This window comes from Strigops habroptila, chromosome 10, assembly GCF_004027225.2.
Source record: "Strigops habroptila isolate Jane chromosome 10, bStrHab1.2.pri, whole genome shotgun sequence".
NCBI lineage: Eukaryota > Metazoa > Chordata > Aves > Psittaciformes > Psittacidae > Strigops > Strigops habroptila.
The window spans coordinates 2,761,690-2,783,670 of NC_046359.1; the positions used below are offsets into that span (position 1 = coordinate 2,761,690).

Here is a 21,981-nt window from a genome sequence, read left to right on the forward strand (position 1 = left end):
TATATGGTCAGCTTTGACAGTCTAATCCTTCAGGTAGGTTAATTACTGTGACAGATTTTGTAGATTGTTTGATAATGGGTTTTTAATACACATGTATGAAAAGCACAGTTGTATGATATAGCTTACTGAAGAACAAAACAAACAGTCGTTCCTGAAGTTAGTCAGTGGTTGATAGTGAGCAGCATTAAAAGAGATGTCAAGTACCACTGGATTGTACTAAGCTTCAGAATCTTTGTTGTGCTTCATGCCTTGCAAAAATTTTAATAGCAAAATGTTACCTAGTTAGCTGAACTTCAGCATGTGTTCATGTGCAGTTTCAGATGCTATTTGTATTTTACATGTAGGAGCAAATTAGATTTTGAGAACTGAGGAGAAGAAAAAACCCTACAAAAATAGGACGTTACAGAAGTATGAGGACAAAGTTTTTAGTGGGGCCTGTTACAACAGGACAAGGGGTAATGGTTTTAAACTACAAAAAGGGCAGATTTAGACTATGTAAGAAAGAGATTTTTTTACAATGAAACTGGTGAAACACTGTAACAGGTTGCCCAGAGAGGTGTAGATACCTCATCCCTGGAAACATTCAAGGTCAGGTTGGATGGGGCTCTGAGCAACCTGATCTAGTTGAGGATATCCCTGCTTATTGGAGGGGGGCTGGACCAAATCATCTTTGACTAGGTCCCTTCCAACCCAAATGATTCTATTCTCAGCATTTTTGTGTTCCTGGAGCAGTGTCATATACAAGTGTGTTGTTGCTGATGTGGGTGGAAGTGGTTTAAGATGTTATTGCACAGAGATGGATGTTATTTGTTCTGCAGCCGAGAAGCAGGAACTAACTGCCTGAGGCTTGTTGCATGGGTTTTGTGGGAAGACTTGCTTTTTTGAATTGGCATTGGAAAGACTACAAGCGTTGTCATTAGGTCTGCTTCATTTCCACTTCAGAGGTTAAGGAAGTGTGTATCTGATTGCATTGTTCGACTTTGCAGGCTGGTTTGGCTTTTGGTTTTGTTTTGGTTTTGGTTTGGTTTGGTTTTTTTCAGAGAATAATAACAATAGTGGATAGAGAGGTGTTTTTTTCTGATAGGTTTCCTCTGAAACAATGATGACGGTAGTTTTAAATGCTGATGTAAGCAAAAAGAAGCACCAAGCTTTCTTTCCAAAAAATCATTGAAAAGTGTTTCATTTGCTCTATGCTGATACTGAAACTGCCTTTCAGGAGAGTTGGTTTTAAAAAACAAAATAGAACTTCAGCAATAGGTTTAATTTTACTTTTCAGGGATAATTTTAGTAAGCATGGCAGCATTTCATGAGTAGGCTTTTCATCTGAAGCTACGTGATGTACAGATATTATGAGATATGCAAATTGGCTTTCATCTTTTTTTTTTTTTTACTAAGCTAGTGGTAAATAAGAACAGAAATCTTGAAAATTCTATTTCTGAATAGTTAGTGTAATGTCTTTTACCATTTCAGACTGTTTTACTGGATGCTTTTTAGTTTAAATCTTGTTTGTGTTAGCAGAACACACAGAACATGTTTCTTGCCAGGTCATGAAAGCGTAGACAACCTTTGTCCAGGCTACTGTTCTGATAATCTTTGTAAGAAATTTCTTAGGAAAATCAGAGGAACGCTAAAATGAGCATATTAAGTATTAAATGCTCTTACTGTTTGTTAAGCTAAATTTATGTAAAGTAGATCCAGCTTCCTTGCATATATTGTAAGTGTAGAGCAGTCAATAATGAAATTCTGTTTTCTCTCTGATTCTGAGTTTATGGAGCTTTGTTTCATCTTGAAGGAGGAAAAAAAAATAGCATTGTTTGATACAGAAACAGTGGAAAAAAGGACATGAGAATACTGTCAACTGGTGTTACGTTTGTTTTGAATTCTGCCATCAGAATAGCTTTAGTTTTAGTTTTCTCTTGTGCTCATACAGAATTATTTGACGTTCATTAAGTTCTGCAGAAGTTCAAGGAGCATCTTTTCACATGCATTTGATTGCAGGACTTGGTTTGTAAATTAGCATGGTATTTTAGTGAAATGTTGCTATGCTGGAGGGAAAAAAATCTAGACTAACTAGGCATAAACTTTGATATGAGTTCTTAGCAATTAATTATTTGTTTTAGTTTGCCTTTGATTATACTGAAAATCAAGCTTTAATGTAACTGACCACATAGTCAATTCCGTTTCACTGATTTACGTGTTTTGGTTCTTCAACAGAGGCTTACAGCTAATCCAGGAGGTAAGCAACGTAGCAGACTGTCCATCATGTCTCAGCATCTCTGCACTGTTGAAAACTGTTTTGTGATTCCAGGTGAAGCTTTTGTTCCAAAGCCAGAGGTAAGTTTTGATGTATTTTTTGGGGGGCTTTTTTGTTAATTTGTTAGTCAAGCAATATATCTGATTTTGAGTAAGGTACACTGGTGCTCTGGTTCATCTCCATACTATGAAGTGATGTGATATGCCTGTAAACAAAACATACTCGCTTCAAGAAGGTGCTTTTTTTTGGTTATTTAGAACTTGGCTTTGGCCTTCAAGCTTGTCTGCAAGATCAGCAAACTTCTTTAGGTGCTTCTGAAGAGCTGATAAGGATTGAATGATATGATATTTTGCTAGGATTGTAGCACCTTTGGAAAGCCTACAGTTTTACAGTTTGCATTTATAAACGGTTCGGGAATTACGCCTAGAAAAGTTGACGGGTCTTTTGAAAGACCCTGATAAATAAAAGCTTTTCATTTGTCATCTTTGTCAAAGATCTCTGATTTTACCATGTCTATAATCTTTACATGCCACCCTACTCATCTTTAACATATTTAACTCCCTCCTATTCACTATAGCACTTTGTCAGTTACATCCCACTGCCTATTTAAAAAAGTAACAATCTTTTCTCCCTCTTATCTGTTCTTGAGTAGAGAACAGTCTCTTTGCTGTCCTCTTGTCTACTTTTTTTATCAATAGCCATTATGATTGTAGGAATCAAAAATTAATAAATTGTGTTTTGGGCAAGAGTGTATTTTATTGATTGATTGATTTGTTATGTAAAAATGTGTGCCTGACACTAAGTGGGGTCAGTTTTCCCTGAATGCACATGGAAATGTACTCTTCTGTTTCAGAAATGAACTTGCAGCTTCTGAAAGTTCCTCTTAAACTTGTTGGTTCAGCTTATCAATACATCTCACTTCTTCCTTACCACAGTCTATCTTCTGGTCTTTTTACTCTTCAGGCTTATCTCTTGAGAACCTTTGAAAGGTTATTCTCTCTCTTTTTATCACAGCAAATTTTAAGGCCTCTATCTCAGCATATTCTGATGATAATTTAAAATTCTGTTAGTATTTTTTGAGCAAGTAACTGATCAAGTGTATTCAGTTATTAGTCGTGACAGCAGTCTGTTGTGAAGAAAAATGACCATGCTTAAGACATTTTTTGCTGTGAGTTTTTAGATTAGTAGAGGGTTGTTTTTTTTCCTGTCTCCTAGGTGAACGAAACATAATTTCAGTATGTCATCTCCCCATTAAATATGTGAAATAGTCTCCAGGAAGGCCAAAATACCAATTTTGTGATGGTTTCTCAGCTGTGGATGCAATGTGATGGCATAGTAGAGCTAGCGTAGTCTAAAGTCTTGTGCAGATGGTGTCTCAGAATTAGGAAGCTGTACCTGATATTCCTGTTTTCCTGTGCTGAAAAGGCCACAATTGGCCAAGGGAGAGGTAACTCATACAATTGTGACAAATGTCTTAGTATAATCAAATCCTACAGTCGGTGCTTTGTTGAATAAAAAAGGCAGTACCATTGAAGGGAAGCATATCTTTAATATATTTCTTTGAGTTAAAACAAATACCATTTATATTGCAAAAGCAGAAAGTACGAATTTTTCAGACAGACCTAGCACCCGTTTTCAATGTATTTTATTTCCTTCAAACTTCTGTTTTACGTGGATCCTGTGCTTTGTCCCTGTTCTTTTAGCTGTAGACTGACATGTGGGTTTAGATATTACCATTTCTGATAGAATCTTTGTTTTCATGGAAAGCTCTTCAGCATACTGTGAACAAAATGGCTCAGTGCTTGATTTTTGTGTCATAGGTATACAAAGAAGTTTAGGTACCTCTGTATAAAATTTACTGCTTTTGTAACCATTTTGCTTATGGTTTGCAATTCTTACCCTTCCCTTATGCTGTCCTGTAAAAATGCTGTTGGTTCTTATTTTACAGTGTTAGTTTTAATTCACATACATAGCAATGATCACACATTAGTGTTATGTCAAAATCCTTACAACAGGTGGAGATGCATGTTTTTGGGAATGAGTTGTTTACCTCATTTGCTCATTAAATGAATATTATTTCAACGATACTATGAATGTTGAGATGCAAAAGACTCTTGGTTTATGGAGTGGAATGGTGCTGCACAGCACTGTCTAAGCAAAGAAAATTTGTCTTTTTGGTCAGTTAAGTCTCTGCAGTGCTGAATAACTACTGCTACTAGCATTAGGGTTAGTACAAAACAAGCTCCTTGATGAATACATAGGAAACTCAAAGCAGTTGTGTAACAGTAGTAACACAAGCAAGATGTAATTCCATTCTATGTGTATTAGAATAAAGCCTCTTTACACATTAGATGCATAAAACATTTCACTTTCTCAAATGCTATAACAAAAGATCTTTTTCCATCAAACTGTACATATAATGTCAAGGCCCCTTCGTACTGTTTTAGTGAATTTCAGGCTAATAATATGGGAAATGAAAGTTGTAGACAAATAAATAGCAGTTGGTCTTGTTAAAAGACTTGTCCAGCATTATGATATTCCTCAATTTAAAGGCCTGTGTCATACCCCTTTCATTCTCTTACCAATGCTAGCAAATTAACATCAATTTGATTCTCGTTTAGGGAAGCATTTAGATAGACCATACTCTGCCAGTGATCAATACAAAACAAAATTTGTGTGTTGGAAGAAAAGGTTAAAGGATCTAAGATTATTAATCAAAATAAGGGAGTTACTTGTCTCTTTATCACCATTGTATATTACGTTTTACAGTAATAAAATATGTGGGTGTAGGCCTGAAACAGACCCTAAAGTAATAATTAAAAAGACTTACAAAGTTCTTTTAGAAGGCCAGGAACATAGAAGACAATAAGTGGTAGCTCTATTATTTGAGCTGTTAAAAGCTACTTTGAGGAAGTGTAAGTCAGAACGTTTCCAGATTTTTCTTGAACATAGATAATTTAGTTTGCATCCTGCGTATTACAGTGTGCAGGTGTTTTCATAGTCATGGTTACATTTCTGTTGTTGTATTACTCCTCACATCTAACATTCATTGTGTAGTGATAGATTAGTAGCTATTGGTGAATGCAGAGCAGACATTTCTTTAACAATAATAAATGAAACCCACAGCAGGTGGCAGTTTGGGGCGGGAGAGCCATTTTTGGCAAGATTTGAATGGTACTGCTGATTCTTCAGCCTGATATGCAGAATATACAATGCAGTTAAGGTTTGGGTCTTATGGGGTTTTGGTGTGGGTTTTGTTTTGGGGGTTTTGTGTGTGTTTTTTTGTTTTGTATTTTAAGAAATCTAGTTACTGAGGCAATTTAGAACTGAAAATGAAAGGCAGATTGGTCTGCTATTTAAAAATCATTCAATTTGGCTCCTTGGACAAAGAGTGGCTGGGTTGTTGTTTTTTTTTTCCTTTCACCATAATTAAAATAAAGATAAAAATGTAAAATATGCTATAAAACATTGTATGTTATTGATAGCCTGATTTGCTAAATAGAAGGCAGTTAGTTTTTAAGCATCTTTGTTGTAATAAGCCATCAATACATTAACTGTACTGTCAGTTATGTTTTAAAATAGTTCCTTTTTTCTTCAATAAATGTTACTTGGAAAGTCAAAAAGAATGGTTTGAAAAATCAAGAAAAAAGTACTCTTGGAGCAGACTTAAGCATTATTTCTTAACTTCATTCCTTTTGTGGATGCTGCTATAAATGAAATACTTTACTTAAACATAACTTCAGCTCAGATGTAAGAAAAGTGCTATGTTATACATTCTTTGAAATAATCAAGCTACACTTAGCACAAAAAAAAAAGGCATCAATGGATAGAAATAACTGCATTTACACATAGTCCTTCAGGTTGTAACCTGCGTTGCTGTCCTGCTCTGCAGATGGGAAATGGTGCTGCTTTGGAGGGTAAATCCATGCTCCTTGCTGCTTTTTAAAACATGAAGTGCAGAAGATAACACCTGCGATAAGCAGAAACCCTGCTGAAATAAATCCTGTGTAAACCGCTCCTCCTGGTTCATGTTTACTGCTCTCTGGAACAGTCTGGTCCAGAAAATTTGAAATTATTTCTCTTGTATACCAGGATGTTGGTACTAATCCAAAAATTCCTGCAAGAATGAAGCAGACCCCTCCAGCAAAACAAGCGTGACTTTTGCTGTCAGTGTCCCCTCCCAACTTTGTGCACTTCATTCCAACTGTAGTGATGCAGATCCCAAAGGCTGATAGGATACATGACAGTACCATGGTGGTCCGTGCAGCCTGGATGTAGACGGGGAGGGAGAGAACGGAGTATTTTAGGGTACAGCTAAACATCCCGGTGCTGTACCATGTGCAGTCCATCCAAAGTCCTTGCATCTGTGTTATAGCTGTTATGATATTCGAACCAACATCTGCATTTACCTTCCAGTTTGGTAGCAAGGTGGCTGTGATATCTCCAAAAACACCAAACAAAGCCAGAATAAAAGCAAAGAACTGCAGACTTGCTGATGCCATGGTGATTATCTGCTGTCAACTTTTGTCTGCCCTTTCTCTTGAAAAGGAGTGTAACTGGTCGGTAGCTTCGTAGCCAAGGCTGTAGCCCTGTGTAACAGGGAGGAAGGGGAGGGAGAAGTGTGAGGGGGAAAGAAAAAGAAATCAGCAAACAACAAAAGCTTGCATTTAAAATTAGAGCTTTCTGAATGGATATCTGAACATGACCCTGAAGCAGATGAGAGCAGCCGAGCAGCTGTACACAAGGTACTCGAGCATAAATGATGGCAAATGGACAGTGTTTTAGAATTGCTTGTAACAAGGAGCTGCTGCCCTTTCCTGCATGATTGCAAACCATCAAGCAAAACTTATTTTACTTGAGTTGTTTGTGGTCATAGTATGCAGATTGCAGGCTTGCTAGACAAATACACATTGTCAATGGAATATTAGGAACTTGCAGATTAGAAATCATTGCAGAAAAACGCTGTGGTAAAAAATATATTCTACTCTTCAGGTGCCTTCCTTAAATGTTTGTGGCTGTAGTCGGTTCCTGTTAGCAATGAATATTGATAATATTTTCTTTTGTTTGAAGAATGGTTAAAGGTAACCCTTCATTTCAGTTGTTTTAATATTCTCTGTTCTTTTGTTTAATAACTTACAACATTTCCTGGTTTTGAAGGGGAATAAGATTGAATTTATTTTTTGCAGTATTTTCACGATTAAGTCACGTGACTCTTGTAAATCAATATTTTATTTTCTGTCAGTGATTCTCAGTCCTTGACTTAGAGCAGCAGTATCAGTCACTTACCTGTCTGAAATAATTTACAAATTTGCTATGAAGTGGCAGTTTTAAAAATGCATTAGAAAACCCCCTCCCTGCTATTCTTGCATACAGAGTCAAATTTCATTTGACAGATGAGAACATTTTAGGCAGTATGATAACTGTGCACCTGGGAAGACAGAACCATTGCTGTTACGTCAGCTGGACTATTGGGACAGCAGAGGAAGAACAATGGTTTGAAACCTCTGTGAGGAGGATTAGAAATGGTGCCCTGCCTTTTAAGTGGGGCTGTGTAATTGGTAGGTTTTGTCTTTTATCAGAGTGATAACAGGAAGGGCGGTCCTCAGTCTGGATTATGCTTCCTGTCTAAATATGAACAATAATACTAAAATTGGTGTTTAGCATTAGAACTTTCTTGAAAAGCTGTGATAATAAGGGTTAAGGTTGAAAGAAGTGGAACATAATATCTGTAGCATTGTACTATTATTTCATTATACGTAAGACAACAAGGTTTTGATCAGTATATATCAGTCTTTAGTGGTATTACATAACAAGTAATTATCTAATTTATATATTGTGCTTAGTCCAGGTAATTGTTCAAGGATGTGCTAACTCTGTCCAGCATACATCTATTTAAAAATGATTATAGTTAAGGATTTGACTATTCACAGCTACTCATTTTTAAAAACTTACTTCAAAGACCTGCCTATTTCCAAATCTCTTCGTTTTGTTCAGACTGAAGAGTATCATTTGCTGTATCAGGCCCATGAGAAAGATGACTTAACTTCCTTTTACAGAAGGAACTGACATGTCTTGATAGCTCGGAACTCATTCAAAAGCATATTCTGGAACAGCTAACTAGGATCTTGAGTTAGCTTTTTTCATTGCTTCCTTTTTAAAATTTCAGCATATAAAAACACGCAAGTATAAGCGCAAATCACTGCAAATGGTAGTCATACATTGCATTTAATGGGATGAACCAAATTAAAGGCCTGATAAATTCAAGTATATGCACTGCAAGTGTAATAAAAAATACAGTTATGTTTCGTTCCTGTTTTTGTAGCACTTACTGCTGGATGTGAGGTCTGAGATGTTTTCTTCACTGCAGATGTCCTGGAAAAACGCGGTTTTTCTTGAATGGAACTGTCCTTTCTCTTGTAAAACTGCATTGGCGTGTATTAGCAAAATTTCTTGGAATGTTGTTTTTTTCTCTTCTCTACAGCAAGTGCATTACTGCTGTTTGTTCTCTCTCTTAGTTCCATCCACCCGAGAATAAAGGAGTACTTTGTTTAATGAGTTTTGTTTGACAAAACGCTCAGTAAGGGAAAGCAAAGAGATTATGGAGGAAAACACATAGAGGCCCTTAGTCCTAAATACATAATGATATCCAGGTTCTGTGATGAAAGCTCTGGGCTTTATGATGAAAACCGTGAACAACGATTAAAAGGAATAAAATCTCGGGAATCCAGAAACTATAGACTTATGGATTGGGGGGTGAGGGGTCATTAGATGCTGAGGGGGAAGGGTAGGCTTCATTTAAGTTGAACTGAGAGCCAGAGGGTTTTGTTGTTTGTCGGTTGTTGGGGTTTTTGTTGGTTTTTTTTTTCATCACAGATAATCTTATTAAGAGTTTAAATTTCCTGGGAAAGAACTATGCAATTTATTTTAATTTGTAATTGGAACAGCAGGACATTTCTGTTCAAGTACGCTTTTTGCTTATCTCTTCTTGGTAGCCTTAGCCTTCTGTAGGTCATCCTGGAACTTGTTACGTTTGTATGGGTCTGTATAAAAGGACGAAGGGATAAAGCTGCTAAAAAGGCTTGTGTGGTGACTGCAGCGCATCAAAGAATGGCCTTGACAATTTGCTGTGTTGAATCAAGAAGTTAGGAAAAGTCTTGCTGATGGTAGCAGTGATACACGCGTAGGTTCTGCACCTGACTTTCGGCTTCCTGTGATCCTGTTTGTGATCCCAGTGTGAAAGGACTAATTACAAAGCTGTTCTTACACAGGAATTAGATTATTGCTGTTAGTGTAGTGGCACAGTTATTTTCCACTGAAAAGTGGACCAAAATGAAACCTTTGCATTGGAACAAGGTTGCTAAGAGATCCACATACGTGGTGTTAGACCTAACATTTATCTGTAGTAGACAGATACTGAATATTTAGCTGGTGAGAGTGCTTGCTTAGAAGTGTCTTAGTAAGATCTCAAGTAGTCTGTTTCAGTGAAGCTGTAATACGTTCCGCTTAGGTTTCAGTTCCCTCTGAGTAAATTACAGCTTGAAAAAGGGTCTTTGGGTTTCTTTTAATGCAGCCCTGTTGCAAGATACATGTATTGCCCATCATGAAGCCCTTACTGTCAACAATTAGTAAAAATTGTCTCATTTAAGCTTATTCTGATTTATACTGTTGGTTTAATCAGTAAGGCAGCAGACATCTCTGAATTAAATTGTGTTCCTCCTACCCTACCAGAACATAAACCTTCAATGTTCAGAAACACCAAGCCAGCAAGGGGAGAATAATTGCCATACTATTGACAGTTCAGGGTGTATCAGTTGAATAATTTTCATATTCATTATGTTGGGAGAATTGGGTATTGTTTTGTAAATATTTCTAACATACTTGGTAGGGTGAAAAAGAAAAGTTTTACTGATAAAATTATCAGCAAATTGTGCTGTTGTGTACTCTGTTGGCTTTCATAATTCTACTCTATGCATATTAAAAAGGTTAGGGAAAAATAGCATGTATAATTTTAAAGGAGTGGCCAATTACAAATGAAAAGCTTTCCCCTGTATCTGTTGCTATAGTAACCAGGCAGCTTTCCTAGGGTCCAAAGAAAACAGCATCTATAATGGACCAAATGCTGAGAAGTGCTGTGTTTTGTTTCAGAACCAGAAATTATTGCCCACTGGCCTTAAGATTACAAATTGAGCTGTTATTTTGTTAAACCGTACACTGCATCTAGATTGTGTTTTCTTTCTTCTTCAGAAATTTGTGTTAAAGATGCAGCTCCAACTCCCAGAGAGACCAGATATATCACTTATAAGCAGTTCTGTGAAACTGGGGTCCCAAATGGTATCTCTGGTGGGTTTCTTATCCCTGAGTTTGTAGAGAAAATACTTTGTTTCATTTCTTGACAAAAATGTGGGTAAACATGTGCATGTGTGAATGCAAGCCCTCAGTATGTCTGTACAAGGAGCTGGTTGGTTATGTGAAGTATTTGCTCTGTTCTGCCTCAGTGTGAACACAAGTTTTTGCTGCCTTTCTGTGGTCTCCCTGACAGGTATCAGCAACCTGTGGCAAAGGTAGAATCTATCAGCACTTGAGAAATTCAGAAACTGCTCTGGAAAACAGGTTTATGTGCCTTTTACTGCAGATTCCATATGTCAAGTTTTCTTTGTTACGTAATTTTTAAATACGTTCTCGTGTCATTACATTTTAATAATTTAGGGGTTTTGGGGTTTTTTTTGATCTTAGCTTTAGCTTTCAGAAAAGGTGGAAAAACAGAGAAAAAACACTTATCTGTAACATATGCTTGAGATTAGCAGTGCTAATACTGGAAACTCAGTATTGTTTTTTTCATCAGCACCATTAATCAGTATTTTTTTTTCCTTTTTCTAGCCAGTATTTTCATTCAGCTTCATAAGTTCTGTCTACATAAAAAACTTGTTGTTTGAATTGAATCATTTCAGTTGAAGGCAAATACAATACCTCTGCTGTTGAAGCAGTTGTAGCAGATGGATGTATTTGACAGCTGAGCTGTTCCCACTGAAAGTACAACATGGATGGATGGCACTTTTGTGCCAGAATATGTCCACATCAGAGGTTACTATGATTTAATTGTTTTAAAAAACCTCCACAAACTCAGAGCAGTTTTGGTTCAAGCAGTAGAAAAAAACCTGCGCTTTTTTTGAAGTACTCTTTTGCTATAGGTTTTCTCAAACAATTGGTGTACTGAGAGTATGCTTAGAACAGAAGCTGTTCTTTGGTCTGAGTATATCTCTTATTTCAGTTAGAACAAGCACGTCTTCAATTTAATGTGACATAGACTGTTCCATGAATGACAATACTGGCTTTCAGACCTTTTAAAAAGATGGATTATTGTTCATCGTATTAGCAGACACTTTTAATAAGAAACTGAGTATTTTTAAAAGTCTGACACTTAAAAATTTTGTAGTCATACAGTACCAGTACTTGTACAAATCATATAAATTGTCAATGTACTCCTCCACAGAAATTTTTCATTTATATTGTTGTTAGTATCTAGTGTGGAAGACAAACTGCTTTACTTGGTGTTGTGCAGAACTGGATTTTTAGCCCAGCCTCTATTTTTTTTTAATACAGAAGTCTGAATTTAGGCATCTCTGTGTAATACAGTATCTCTGTAACTGCATGACATATATACATATTTTGGGGTTTTATATATATATGTATAGTAAAGGGAAGATATTATTCTGTTTTCAGACACAGGGAAAGTGAGTATTCTGTGACCAAATCTGATTTTAGAGCTATAAAAGAATAAAACAAGGTTGAAAAAAATCTTTGTAGAATCATTTAAATATAATTTTGGATGAACTGTGATACACACTGTAAATATAGAGTTGTATGGTCACTTAAAATGGGTGCAAACTTATTTCTACCTACCATTCCTTTAAATGGACTAGAATTTTACACTCTTAGGATGCTGAAAACTAATTCCTTGGCTTACATTTGAGAAAAGCCCTAGAGCAACAGAAAATATATAGGGAATGGATTTGATTTCTAATTATAATACCAATTTTCTCCAGCTGCCCTTCAGCCTGTATATCGAATATTGTCTAATTTGTGTATCATGTCAGAATTGTCTTGTGGAAGGATTTGAAGAAGAGTACGCTAATTACTTTACAGATTACATGGAAGTTGTTCTAGATGGAGGAAGTGCCATGGGGAAAAAGGTACTGAGTATTAATGGCATGTGAACTAATTGGAAATATGTAGATAACTAAGACTAAAATTCTGTAGGGCCTTGAAAATTAAGCCGAATTTTCATAGTCAAATACCATGACATTTGTCACTGCAGTTACGTTACCTGTCACAATAATGTCTTCCTATGTTCTGCCTGTTTCCTGACGTCTAGCCGGTTAACTTAGAAATAATGTGTCTCCTAGGAATGTATCTACTCAAATTTCTTTTTCTTTTCCGTATAGGTGGATGTGGCTGTGGTGCATTTCACTCCACTGGTGCAACCAAAGATAGAGCAGCCGTTCGAACTCGTAGAAAAAGTGGTTCAAAGTGTTTTTCAGTTTAGAAGAAAATACTGCTTCCGTGGAATTGAGTAAGGATCTTTAACGAAAAAGTTTCAGATACTGTTTTTGTAAATGCATCGGCACTTGTAGCTACACATTTGATTTTATTCCTTCCCTTTTAGATTTGTCATCAGTTTATCAGATCTTTCCATTTCTGAATGATTTCTGGAGACAAAGTACGAGATGAATCTCTGCTGTAATTAAGTAGTAATTATTGTGCGTTTTTGTTAGTGCAGTTCAAGTTGTTAAAATTACTAGGATAAATTAGTGATAGTTTGTGTCAGAAACAAACAACTAACCAAAACTACGGCATTTTTTGGTTTAGTTAAAAAATGAAAGTGTCAAAATTCAGAACCAAAGATGGCAGCATGAGGAGGGAGAGTATCATCTGTGGGAAATTTTATTTATTTGAGGTTAATGTCTAAAGGTTAAATTCTTTCTGTGCTTGCCCTTTTATGGGTTCTTACTGACTCTTTAAAAATCCCTAGGTCTTACTGAGGGAATTTACTAGGTTCTCTAACCAACATGAGAGACTTGCAGTCTGTTTGCCAAGGCTCCTGTTAAAACTACAGCATGGCCACGTGTCTGGCTTGGTATGGGAAAAACCCAGCATTCAGCATTGTAGAATGTGGGAGGGAGCTGCTCTTAGGACTAGAGGCGTGCTGCTGCAAGGCAGGCTAGGTTAATGTTGCTGGGCATGGTTTTGGCCCTCATGTAGTCCAGAATTAGGAAGGATGCCACCTTATGGCACTACAAGCCTTAAATGTCACTATTTTAAAGGTGAATATAGAAATTTTGGGGGATTGTTTGATTTTACTTTTTTTGTTGAAGTAGTGAATGCCATTGATATCATGGAGGCAGACACTGGATCTAAAACAAGTACCAGTTTGCCTGTGTTAAGATTTGAGGTGGTTAGAAAATGAGGTAGTCAAACTCTAGATCAATTTGTATTTGATTTACAGGGTGGTGGTTTGGGTTTTTTTATCTGTGAAAGAATGATTTCAGTTGACAGTGTAAGCAGAAGGCATGTGCAGTCAGCATATCTACTTGATGCAGAATATTTTTGGCAAAGTTTAAAAAAAAAAACAACCCAACTATTGTATAATCTCAAATGGCTACTAACTGCTCAATGGTGGTTTTTTTTTGAGGCAAGGAGGGGGAACCTGAACTTTTGCACATCACATATCCCATAGCAACTTACCATGCTTTAGCCCTAGTGTGCAGCTAAAAAACACAATCCTCTTATTCTTCAGCTGACTTGAAAAAAATAGTACCTTTTGGTGTGTAATAAATCTAAACCCATTATAAGGCATCTATCTACCTGTGTATCATGTATACTGTATAAAACCAAGGGAATAAAATCTGTTTACATTCGTGTGTATATTCTGGGATCTGACATAGACATAGTGTATAAGATAAAGCTGTTAAATCCATGAAGAAATATATTGTAGTTTGAGTTGCTGTTCATGGACATCTATAAGATGGTTCTGTATATAAAAGGTGATTAAACATTTTTTGGTTCCAGGAACATCTTTTAACTACCAAATCAATAAGTTAAGGAGGGATATCAAAATAAGGATTGGTCCATTTTAACTTTGCTGCCTTAGATGCTGAACTAATGGGGACATTTTTGACCAAGGCCTGGAGTAGCCCATACTTAAAACCAGGTTGTTCCTAGAGGTTCCATCCTTCTCTTGTCATTTTAAACCCATTCTTAACTTCTGTCTGCCCACCAAGAGCCAGCTATCGCTTACTTGTACAAAACCTTTTGAGTAGCTTGTCCAGCCAACCTGTGAAACACAGCTGGGGCTGTGGGGGTGTTACTGTATTAGGTGCATAGCATTTTTAGGTTTTAGGTATGTATGAGGCAGATCATTTGAAAACCGAGACATGCACAGCAACCATGTGCAAATTTTCTGCCTTCCTGACCCATTGTAGGCTGAGAACTACTGCTAGTCAGAGCCACTACTTTCAATAGTTTGCACTTTGTAGTATGCATTTTTATGAGACATTAAAAATCACTTGAACTAATACTATTCATTGAAATTTGGGGAACTTGTGAGAGAGAGGTACTAATGCATCTGGCCACAGAGTGGGTTAACTGATATGACTCTATGAACAGTGACAGCTGAAAACAAAAATCTAGGACTTCTAGCACATTCTCCAAGTTCTAAATACTAAAAAGTGAATGATAATTAAATATTCCTTTCCTCCTTGGCTTTTTTTCCTGGCGTTAGAATTACAGTATTAATGATAAGTCATAACAATATTTTTCCCATTGGAATGAAACACCGCGAAAGTCATATGGTTGGGATATGATCTGTTTTCCACAGCTTAATCTGTTGTTGGTCTCTAAATATGAGGCGAATTCTAAGACTCTGTGACTGTATCCATACCCAAATCGCCCTTATAATGTTAGCAAACAGGAACAAACATTCATGTGTTTAATGTACAATGTATGTATATGCTTTCCTATGTTGTCATAATTTGCATTTGCAGAAGAAGGGCCCTTACATGTTTCCATTTGCTTAGATAATGAGCTATATTAAGAGTGCTACAGCTAAAATAATGACATACTTAATAGCAAATATATTAAGTACATTCTTAAGAGGATTCTGTTACTCATAAGGGAAACTGAATTGTCTGTCTGAACTCTGAATTTGTTTGTCTTCTTCCCACACCTTTTAGGACCTTGTTTCCTGAAAGTGGACGTTTGAAAAGAACAGAACAGCTGATGATGACAGCAAATGTTGATCCAACTCTGCGTCCTATTCAGCTCTCCATGTCGCAGTTTAGAAATCTGTGCAATACATACAGGAAAATGTGCGATGAAGACCCAGGCCTTTTTGTGTACAATTATAGAGAAGAACTAAAGCAAAAGAAAACAAGAAAATTACTTAAAAGTACTGAAGAGACTGAAGAGGAAAATGAGCTGTAACAGCTGTAATTGCAACGGACTGATTTTTTTATTAGTATTAACTCCTTAATCTAGAGGTGTTGATTCAGTAAAAGGAGGCTTATATATTCCTACATCTCTGCAGGTTTGGAAAAATTACTTTTGATAAAGTGGTGGAGAGAGAGGGCTTTCCCATTTTCTTTATTCATTCCATTCAGCTGCAGACAAAAGTGAAAAGACAGTCCAGTTACAAGGTGCCTACAGGTTTTTTTTAATTCAGGGGAATGGCTAGAACACATACCAAGAACAGGGTATGTTGTAAGACATGTAATTTAGTTGGGATACTTCTGAAATAACTGAGTTTGTATGAATGAAAGTGCATTACTAAAATGTAAGAAAAAATACTTTTCATACTTCAGCATGTAGACAGTATTTGGGGTTTTGTGCTCTTTTTATCCTGGAACAGCCTACTGTGCAGAGTAATTGAAAAAAACAAAAGCCAAAACTCCCGTATAAATATACTCAAGTGACTGGCTTACAGGAGGATAAAGTGCACAGATTGTCTCAAGGTCTGCTAATACTCTCCTCGTTTATGCAAAAGCAAAGAATTTGGGATTTAAAGCTCCAACTAGGGAAAAGCAGCACGATAAAAAGTAGAGAACATGGCTAAGTACAATACTTATTTGTCTTTTACTGTACAGGCTGGTAGAGAAAATAAAAAATACAGTCAAATAAAAGATTACAGGCCAAGCTTTGTTTTTGTATTTACACATATGTATAAAGTATAAACAGCATCTTGAAATTACAAAAATGAAATTCTTGCACTATTGTGCACTAAAACACATTAAAATAACTTAATTCTGCTTTAAATAAAGCAAAAATGAAAACCAAAGAAAGAAAATGCCCAAGGTATTGAAAAATTCATTTTGCAATGCTACTTCCCATTGTAAACCCCTCTGCCACTCGCTACCATCTTTTCCACATTACTTAAGATACTAACAAGGCCATCCTTCCCCTCCCCAGGAACACTACATCATCTTAATAACTGCTTGAAAGGGATGAACTAATTTACAGACCTTAGCTAACTTAATCTATTTTTGATCCACAATAAATTAAAATAACTTAAGAATCCTTTACAGCTGTTTTTGTGGAAAAAATGTCTTAGTGCACAAAATCAGAGAGAAGTTTTCCTGCAGCTTCCATGAATTTACTAGTTTTAAAGCAAAATAAGTTTGTTGAATTGCATGATGTGGACTTCAAATGAATATTTTAAATATAGTGCTTAGAAAGCTAGGATTTCCCATGCCTCTCTGCAGCTTCATAAAAACAGTCCTCATTAACTACAGATGTTAAACTCTGGACACTAAATTCTCTCTCTAAAATAGAGTTCAGATCCAGATTTGCAGCATCAGAGTGACTGTCAAGGGACTGGTGGCGTTCTTGCATTGCCATTAAAGTTCCTCTGTTGCGCTTTGTGCTGTTTACTTTTCTCTTCACTGGGCAGAAATGGCCACGCACGAGCTTTGGATGCTCGTGCATGTCTCCTGTCTCGAAGCCATCTCCTTCCTCATTTTCAGCAGCTTGATCCCGTTCAGAGTCAGTACTTGGCTCCTCTGAAATCTTCAGCCGTTGGAACTGTATTTCAATGTCTTTCGTAGGGCTGCCCTTCTTTAGGTTTCGATAGTCATCGTCATCATCATCATCATCACTGAGAATATCAGATTCTTTGACGAGAACATTAGGAAAGTCAGATGCACAGCTCTGTACGTGTTTATCGAGAGATGAATTTTTGGGCTCCTGTATGCTCTCAGTGGTGTGGCAGCTGCTGCTCTGAGTACTGCTGCTCAGGCTGCACTCATCAGAGTCCTGGAAAGTGCCCTTCCCTGGATCACCATTCCACTCACTACTGGATGAATTCCTCAGTACCTTCAAGGACCTTGTGGAAGCTGTGCACAAAAAAAAAGGCAGGTTTATTTTTGCAGCAAAACATCAGCTGCTCATACTGTTTGTCTCAATCACCCACTTATAATTACAGTGTACGTAGTCTCATTTGATAATAATCCCAGCTCAGATGTGGCAGCATTCTGATACCAACAGTGAGATCCCATAGTTTTCATTCCACCTACCCCAGGGCTCTGTGCTTGCCTTCATGTGTAATATATACAAAATCCTTCAAAAATTGTAGTAATGACTTATACACTTCTGCAGGAAATCAAGATTGATTCAGGCACCTCAAGCACTGGAGGGCCAGGTTGTAGGTGGAACTTGGACTGTCCCAGTTCCTGTGATGTTAAGGGGATTTTATAGACAACTGATCAGATGGCAAACTTGAAATACTAGTAGCTACTCATTCAACTAAAATGTTTAAAGCCTGTACTTAATTAGGGTATCTGCTGGGATGCCCATTTAGTGCATTGAAAGAAGCAACACCCCTGCCTTCTGCCAGTTGTTTTAGCTCTAAATATTATTAGGGCCGAGCTACAAAAGGGAACCCAGAGGAAAGAACACTAATACTGCATGCCAAAGGGAGTGTGTTTCTTCCCAGCAAAATTAATTTGGGCCTTACTAAGTCTTCCCTTAAGAGAGCTAATGGCACAGCACAGTGTGGGGGGATGGCAAGCCTGCTTATCTCCTCTAGCCTTTGCCATGCACTGAGTGGTGGAGAAATTCTACCACACCTCCCCAGCCTGAAAAAGAAACAGGATTTGTGGCTCTGGTACATGACACACTACAGTCATGGTAATAATTGCAGACCTTCTGCCGGTGCTGGAGAACAGACCCCATTTTTTACTTCGAGAACATGTTTCTTACCCAGTTTGGCTGTTGCAGGTACACGGTTCTTGAGCGGAACAAGGCGATCTTTACTTGTTTTCTCCAGCGGCAGCTCACATTTTATGTGGCGTCTGAAATTCTCCCGCAAAATAGAACGGATCACCTTCACAATGTTAGTCTTGTTCTCGCAGTCACTGCAAGTTTAAGGAAACAGATAACTTAATTTTCCCCTCTGAAGGAAGACACTATAAGGATAAAATCTGCCTGCCCTCTTTCTGCTGACGTGCTTTAGTGCAGTGGGCTTTTTTCAGTAGCTTGCTTTAATAGTGGTTTTGCAGCTAACATCTTTATGTCTTATTAAGGCATTTCACACACTTCATGTTTTGAGATCTTAGTTACTTCCCCTTAGACAAATAGCCTGAAAGGTAACTTTATACCAAGGGATCACCCCTTAAATGGCCTTTGTCAGAAAGTAATTTCTGCTAAGCAACTGAGAATCTGATAAAATCAGTTACTTTGCCCATATCATACTGGAACTTATGATCATACATCTGTGCAGATACCTGACGTTCGATCACTGTGCCAAATTCCCTCCCATTTCAAATTGTTACACTTTATGCAGTTAAACACTGGCATAGTGCCTGGATTCAAAGAGGGAGATGCATTAGAAGTGCTGATGCAAAGGTCATGGCAGGAGAAAATATATATTTTTTTTTTAATTCCATTAATGTGATTCATTGAATACAACCTTCATGTAAAACATACCTGCTGCACAACTGAAAGATTGTTTCTGGCCTGCCTTCTAGTTCTGACTTTGTGTGAATCAGCTCCCAGATACAGCTGTTCTCTGTTCCTGCGCATGGGAGAAAACATTATTTTTGTATGTACTTCACAAAACCTTTGTTATTAGAAAGACCAGTGTACAGCTCCTTCACCCCTGAAAGTAGTGTTAACATAGCCATGGGTGGATCCACAGAAGATCTCACCCAAGATGGAACACAAAAAAGTCCCCTGAACTCTCCTGTTGCAGCAGCCTAGTGCTCCCTTTGAAAGGTGCTTGCTTGCTTTCCCCGGTCTTACTGCTTCTCGCTGCTTTCCAGCCTTAAAGGCCTGCTCCCAGGTGTGCAAAGCATTTATTTCCTCTAAATGCCTAGTGTCACTTTTTACAGAAGATACAGAAGTGGATAGGATCATAAAGATCAACTCAAGGGAAGAATAAAAGCACAGCCCACTACTACCACAAATTACAGTCAACTTTCCCACATTTGGAAAAACACAAGGGTCAGCCCACACACAGCGTAAGGGCATCAACCATGGTAAATCACCTTCTCTTCATGGTATCTTTTCATCGGGGATTTCCATTCTGTCATTCCTTCACATCATGTTGCATCTTCCTGAACTTGCGGAAGAAGCCAACATACCAAATGAAGAAAGTCTGTTAATGTATCAAGCTCCCCTGAGTGCAGAGACAACAGCAGATGGTATTTTCTCTACACCTGCCTATTTCCAGAGGCTCCAGAAAGATATACGGAATAAGCAGTATTACAAAATCCCAGAAAAGCATTCAAACCTGAAGTATTCAGAGCAAGGAGATTACCTGCTGTGTTCCCCAGTCGAACTTGAAGAGCAGATAAAGGAATCAGCCAACGAAATTTAAATGGATCCAAGTCACCATAATTATGTACAGCACGAACGTTAGTAGGCTGCAAAAAGAAAAACAACCAAGGACATTTCCAAGAAGTAAAAAACTGTTTGGTTTTTTTTTTCTTAATTACTCTTGAAGACCTGCCTCTGAAAAGAAACTAAATTCATTAGACTTTTTCCTTTGGTACCCTAATATGTGCTTGCAAATGTAGTTGAAATGGTGATAGACACAACATTTGGAATCTGTAATTGCTTCAACTTTTAAAAGCACTTGTTTTTAATGGATAAAAATAATACTTTACATGTAAGTACTATTAAGGAACAAGCCTCCCATGAAGGAACCCGCAGACTGTTGATTAGCAGAACACATTAATCATGTAGCTGCTGCTGCTACTTTTAGAGACCCTCCGTCTGTTAAGATAAGCATGGTGCAGTACTTCATCACTGGTACTCAGAATATGCAACTTGCTACTTGACTTCAGCGTTCCAGTTTTGTAAATGGGGACAGAGGAGGTTATGTTTAAAATGCCCCTTTTCCTTCCCTTCCAGAGTGATCAACGGTCTATAAACGAAGGTTTTTAACGTACATACTATGTTAAGGAGGCCATCATAAATGCCATCTGGAAGAACTAATGATTCCTACCTGGCAATGTTTCATATTCCACCTGACAAAACTAAAATGGGGCTCATGCAGAGAAGATGCTGCTGCTTACTAGGTAACAAAAAACGTTTATGGCTATACAGATACTGAGGCACTTGTTCTAGCTGTGATAGGCAGAATTCCAGCCTAGTGAGGGAAGGTGGTATCACCACAGTCACTCCCTTTTCAACGCCAGTATGGTCCATCTCACACTGCAGTAGGATCCTGCACTTAAACACCCACCACCTCCACTGATACCTAACTTACCATTTTCTTTTTCAGTTTGTAGTTCTCCTTATACACCAGTATTACAGCCCTCTTAAAAACTGAAAAAGAAATCAAAAAAGGAAAACTTAATTACAGGTGTAATATTCAATGAAACTATTGTCTCAGAGAAGCTGTTTATTGTAGTCATGGGAATGTGAAGGATGAGATAAGCAAATGGATTTAAAAGCTCCTGCCCTGCATTAAGATGACAACTGGATTTTTCATCCTACACTTGTTCATGCAACGGCAATATTATTTCCTCAGATTTTGTTCTGAACAGTGAGGATTAAGCCATTCTGCACATTCATTCTGAAATTAGCAGCAATCTGTCTCCTGTAAGTCTCCACATCAATACAGATGTAAGTTAGATGAAAAGGTTCAGATTTCCTTTTTGTAATCAGAAAGGCCTTTTTGTAATCAGCAAGATGGTGCCGTGGAAAAGGACACCAAGTCTGTTCTTCCTGCAGTTCAGCATTTGTTTAGTTGGAAACTCAAACATCTCAATTCCCACTTTTCCATCTGCAGGAATTCTCTGGCTTCCACAACATCTGACTGGAGTGGCTCACTAATGTTACCTAGTCGTTCAGCTTCCAGGAAGGAAGGGACATGTTCTCTCTCAGCTGTAAGGAGGAACAGAAACATGGGGGCATTGAAGCTGCAGGGAACTAGGGGATGGCTCTGCAGAGCAGTACAAGTGCAGACTGGACTTTAGGGCACTGCTCTGCTTGTGCATCCATGGTTCCTTCCAGTGGAAGAGGAGAGAGGGATGATGACATGCAGTTGTCATCCCTATGTGAAGTCAGGATGCAACCATAGCAAGCACAGCATTAACCCTAGAGCTTGTCAGTTTCCTTCAGTTCCATATTAGATACATTTTCTAAGCTGCCCACATAAGGTTTTAAGTGAGAATAAAATTCGGTTTCACAAGTGGCAGACGATCAGTCTAAGCTAAGCATCAGGCCAGAGT

The 21,981-nt window shown here is 37.6% G+C and overlaps 3 protein-coding genes across 15 annotated transcripts in view; 1 reads left to right on the forward strand and 2 right to left on the reverse strand.

Moving 5' to 3' along the window:
* TFB1M (transcription factor B1, mitochondrial) overlaps positions 1–16,428 on the forward strand; it is a 38,402-nt gene extending 21,974 nt beyond the window's left edge. For 6 of the 9 annotated variants that reach the window (XM_030499943.1, XM_030499947.1, XM_030499941.2 and 3 more), the window contains 3 exons: positions 2,215–2,334; positions 12,697–12,824; positions 15,484–16,428. In XM_030499943.1, coding sequence (XP_030355803.1) covers positions 2,215–2,334; positions 12,697–12,824; positions 15,484–15,733 — 498 coding nt within the window. In that variant the 3' untranslated portion in view covers positions 15,734–16,428. Of the gene's footprint in view, positions 1–2,214; positions 2,335–10,793; positions 12,825–15,483 lie in introns of those variants that run through there. The other 3 variants (XR_003993558.1, XR_003993559.1, XM_030499939.1) reach the window with 3 other exon arrangements.
* CLDN20 (claudin 20) lies at positions 2,801–6,781 on the reverse strand. The gene has a single exon (XM_030499948.1). It carries the CDS (start codon positions 6,754–6,756, stop codon positions 6,097–6,099), a length of 660 nt encoding a protein of 219 aa, XP_030355808.1. The 5' UTR covers positions 6,757–6,781; the 3' UTR covers positions 2,801–6,096.
* The window catches only part of TIAM2 (TIAM Rac1 associated GEF 2), an 88,385-nt gene continuing 82,670 nt past the window's right edge, over positions 16,267–21,981 (reverse strand). For all 5 annotated transcript variants that reach the window (XM_030499933.1, XM_030499932.1, XM_030499930.1 and 2 more), the window contains 5 exons: positions 21,015–21,073; positions 20,061–20,166; positions 19,229–19,316; positions 18,503–18,657; positions 16,267–17,637 (listed from right to left, as the gene is read on the reverse strand). In XM_030499933.1, the coding sequence (XP_030355793.1) occupies positions 16,982–17,637; positions 18,503–18,657; positions 19,229–19,316; positions 20,061–20,166; positions 21,015–21,073 (1,064 nt within the window). In that variant the 3' untranslated portion in view covers positions 16,267–16,981. The remainder of the gene's footprint in view (positions 17,638–18,502; positions 18,658–19,228; positions 19,317–20,060; positions 20,167–21,014; positions 21,074–21,981) is intronic.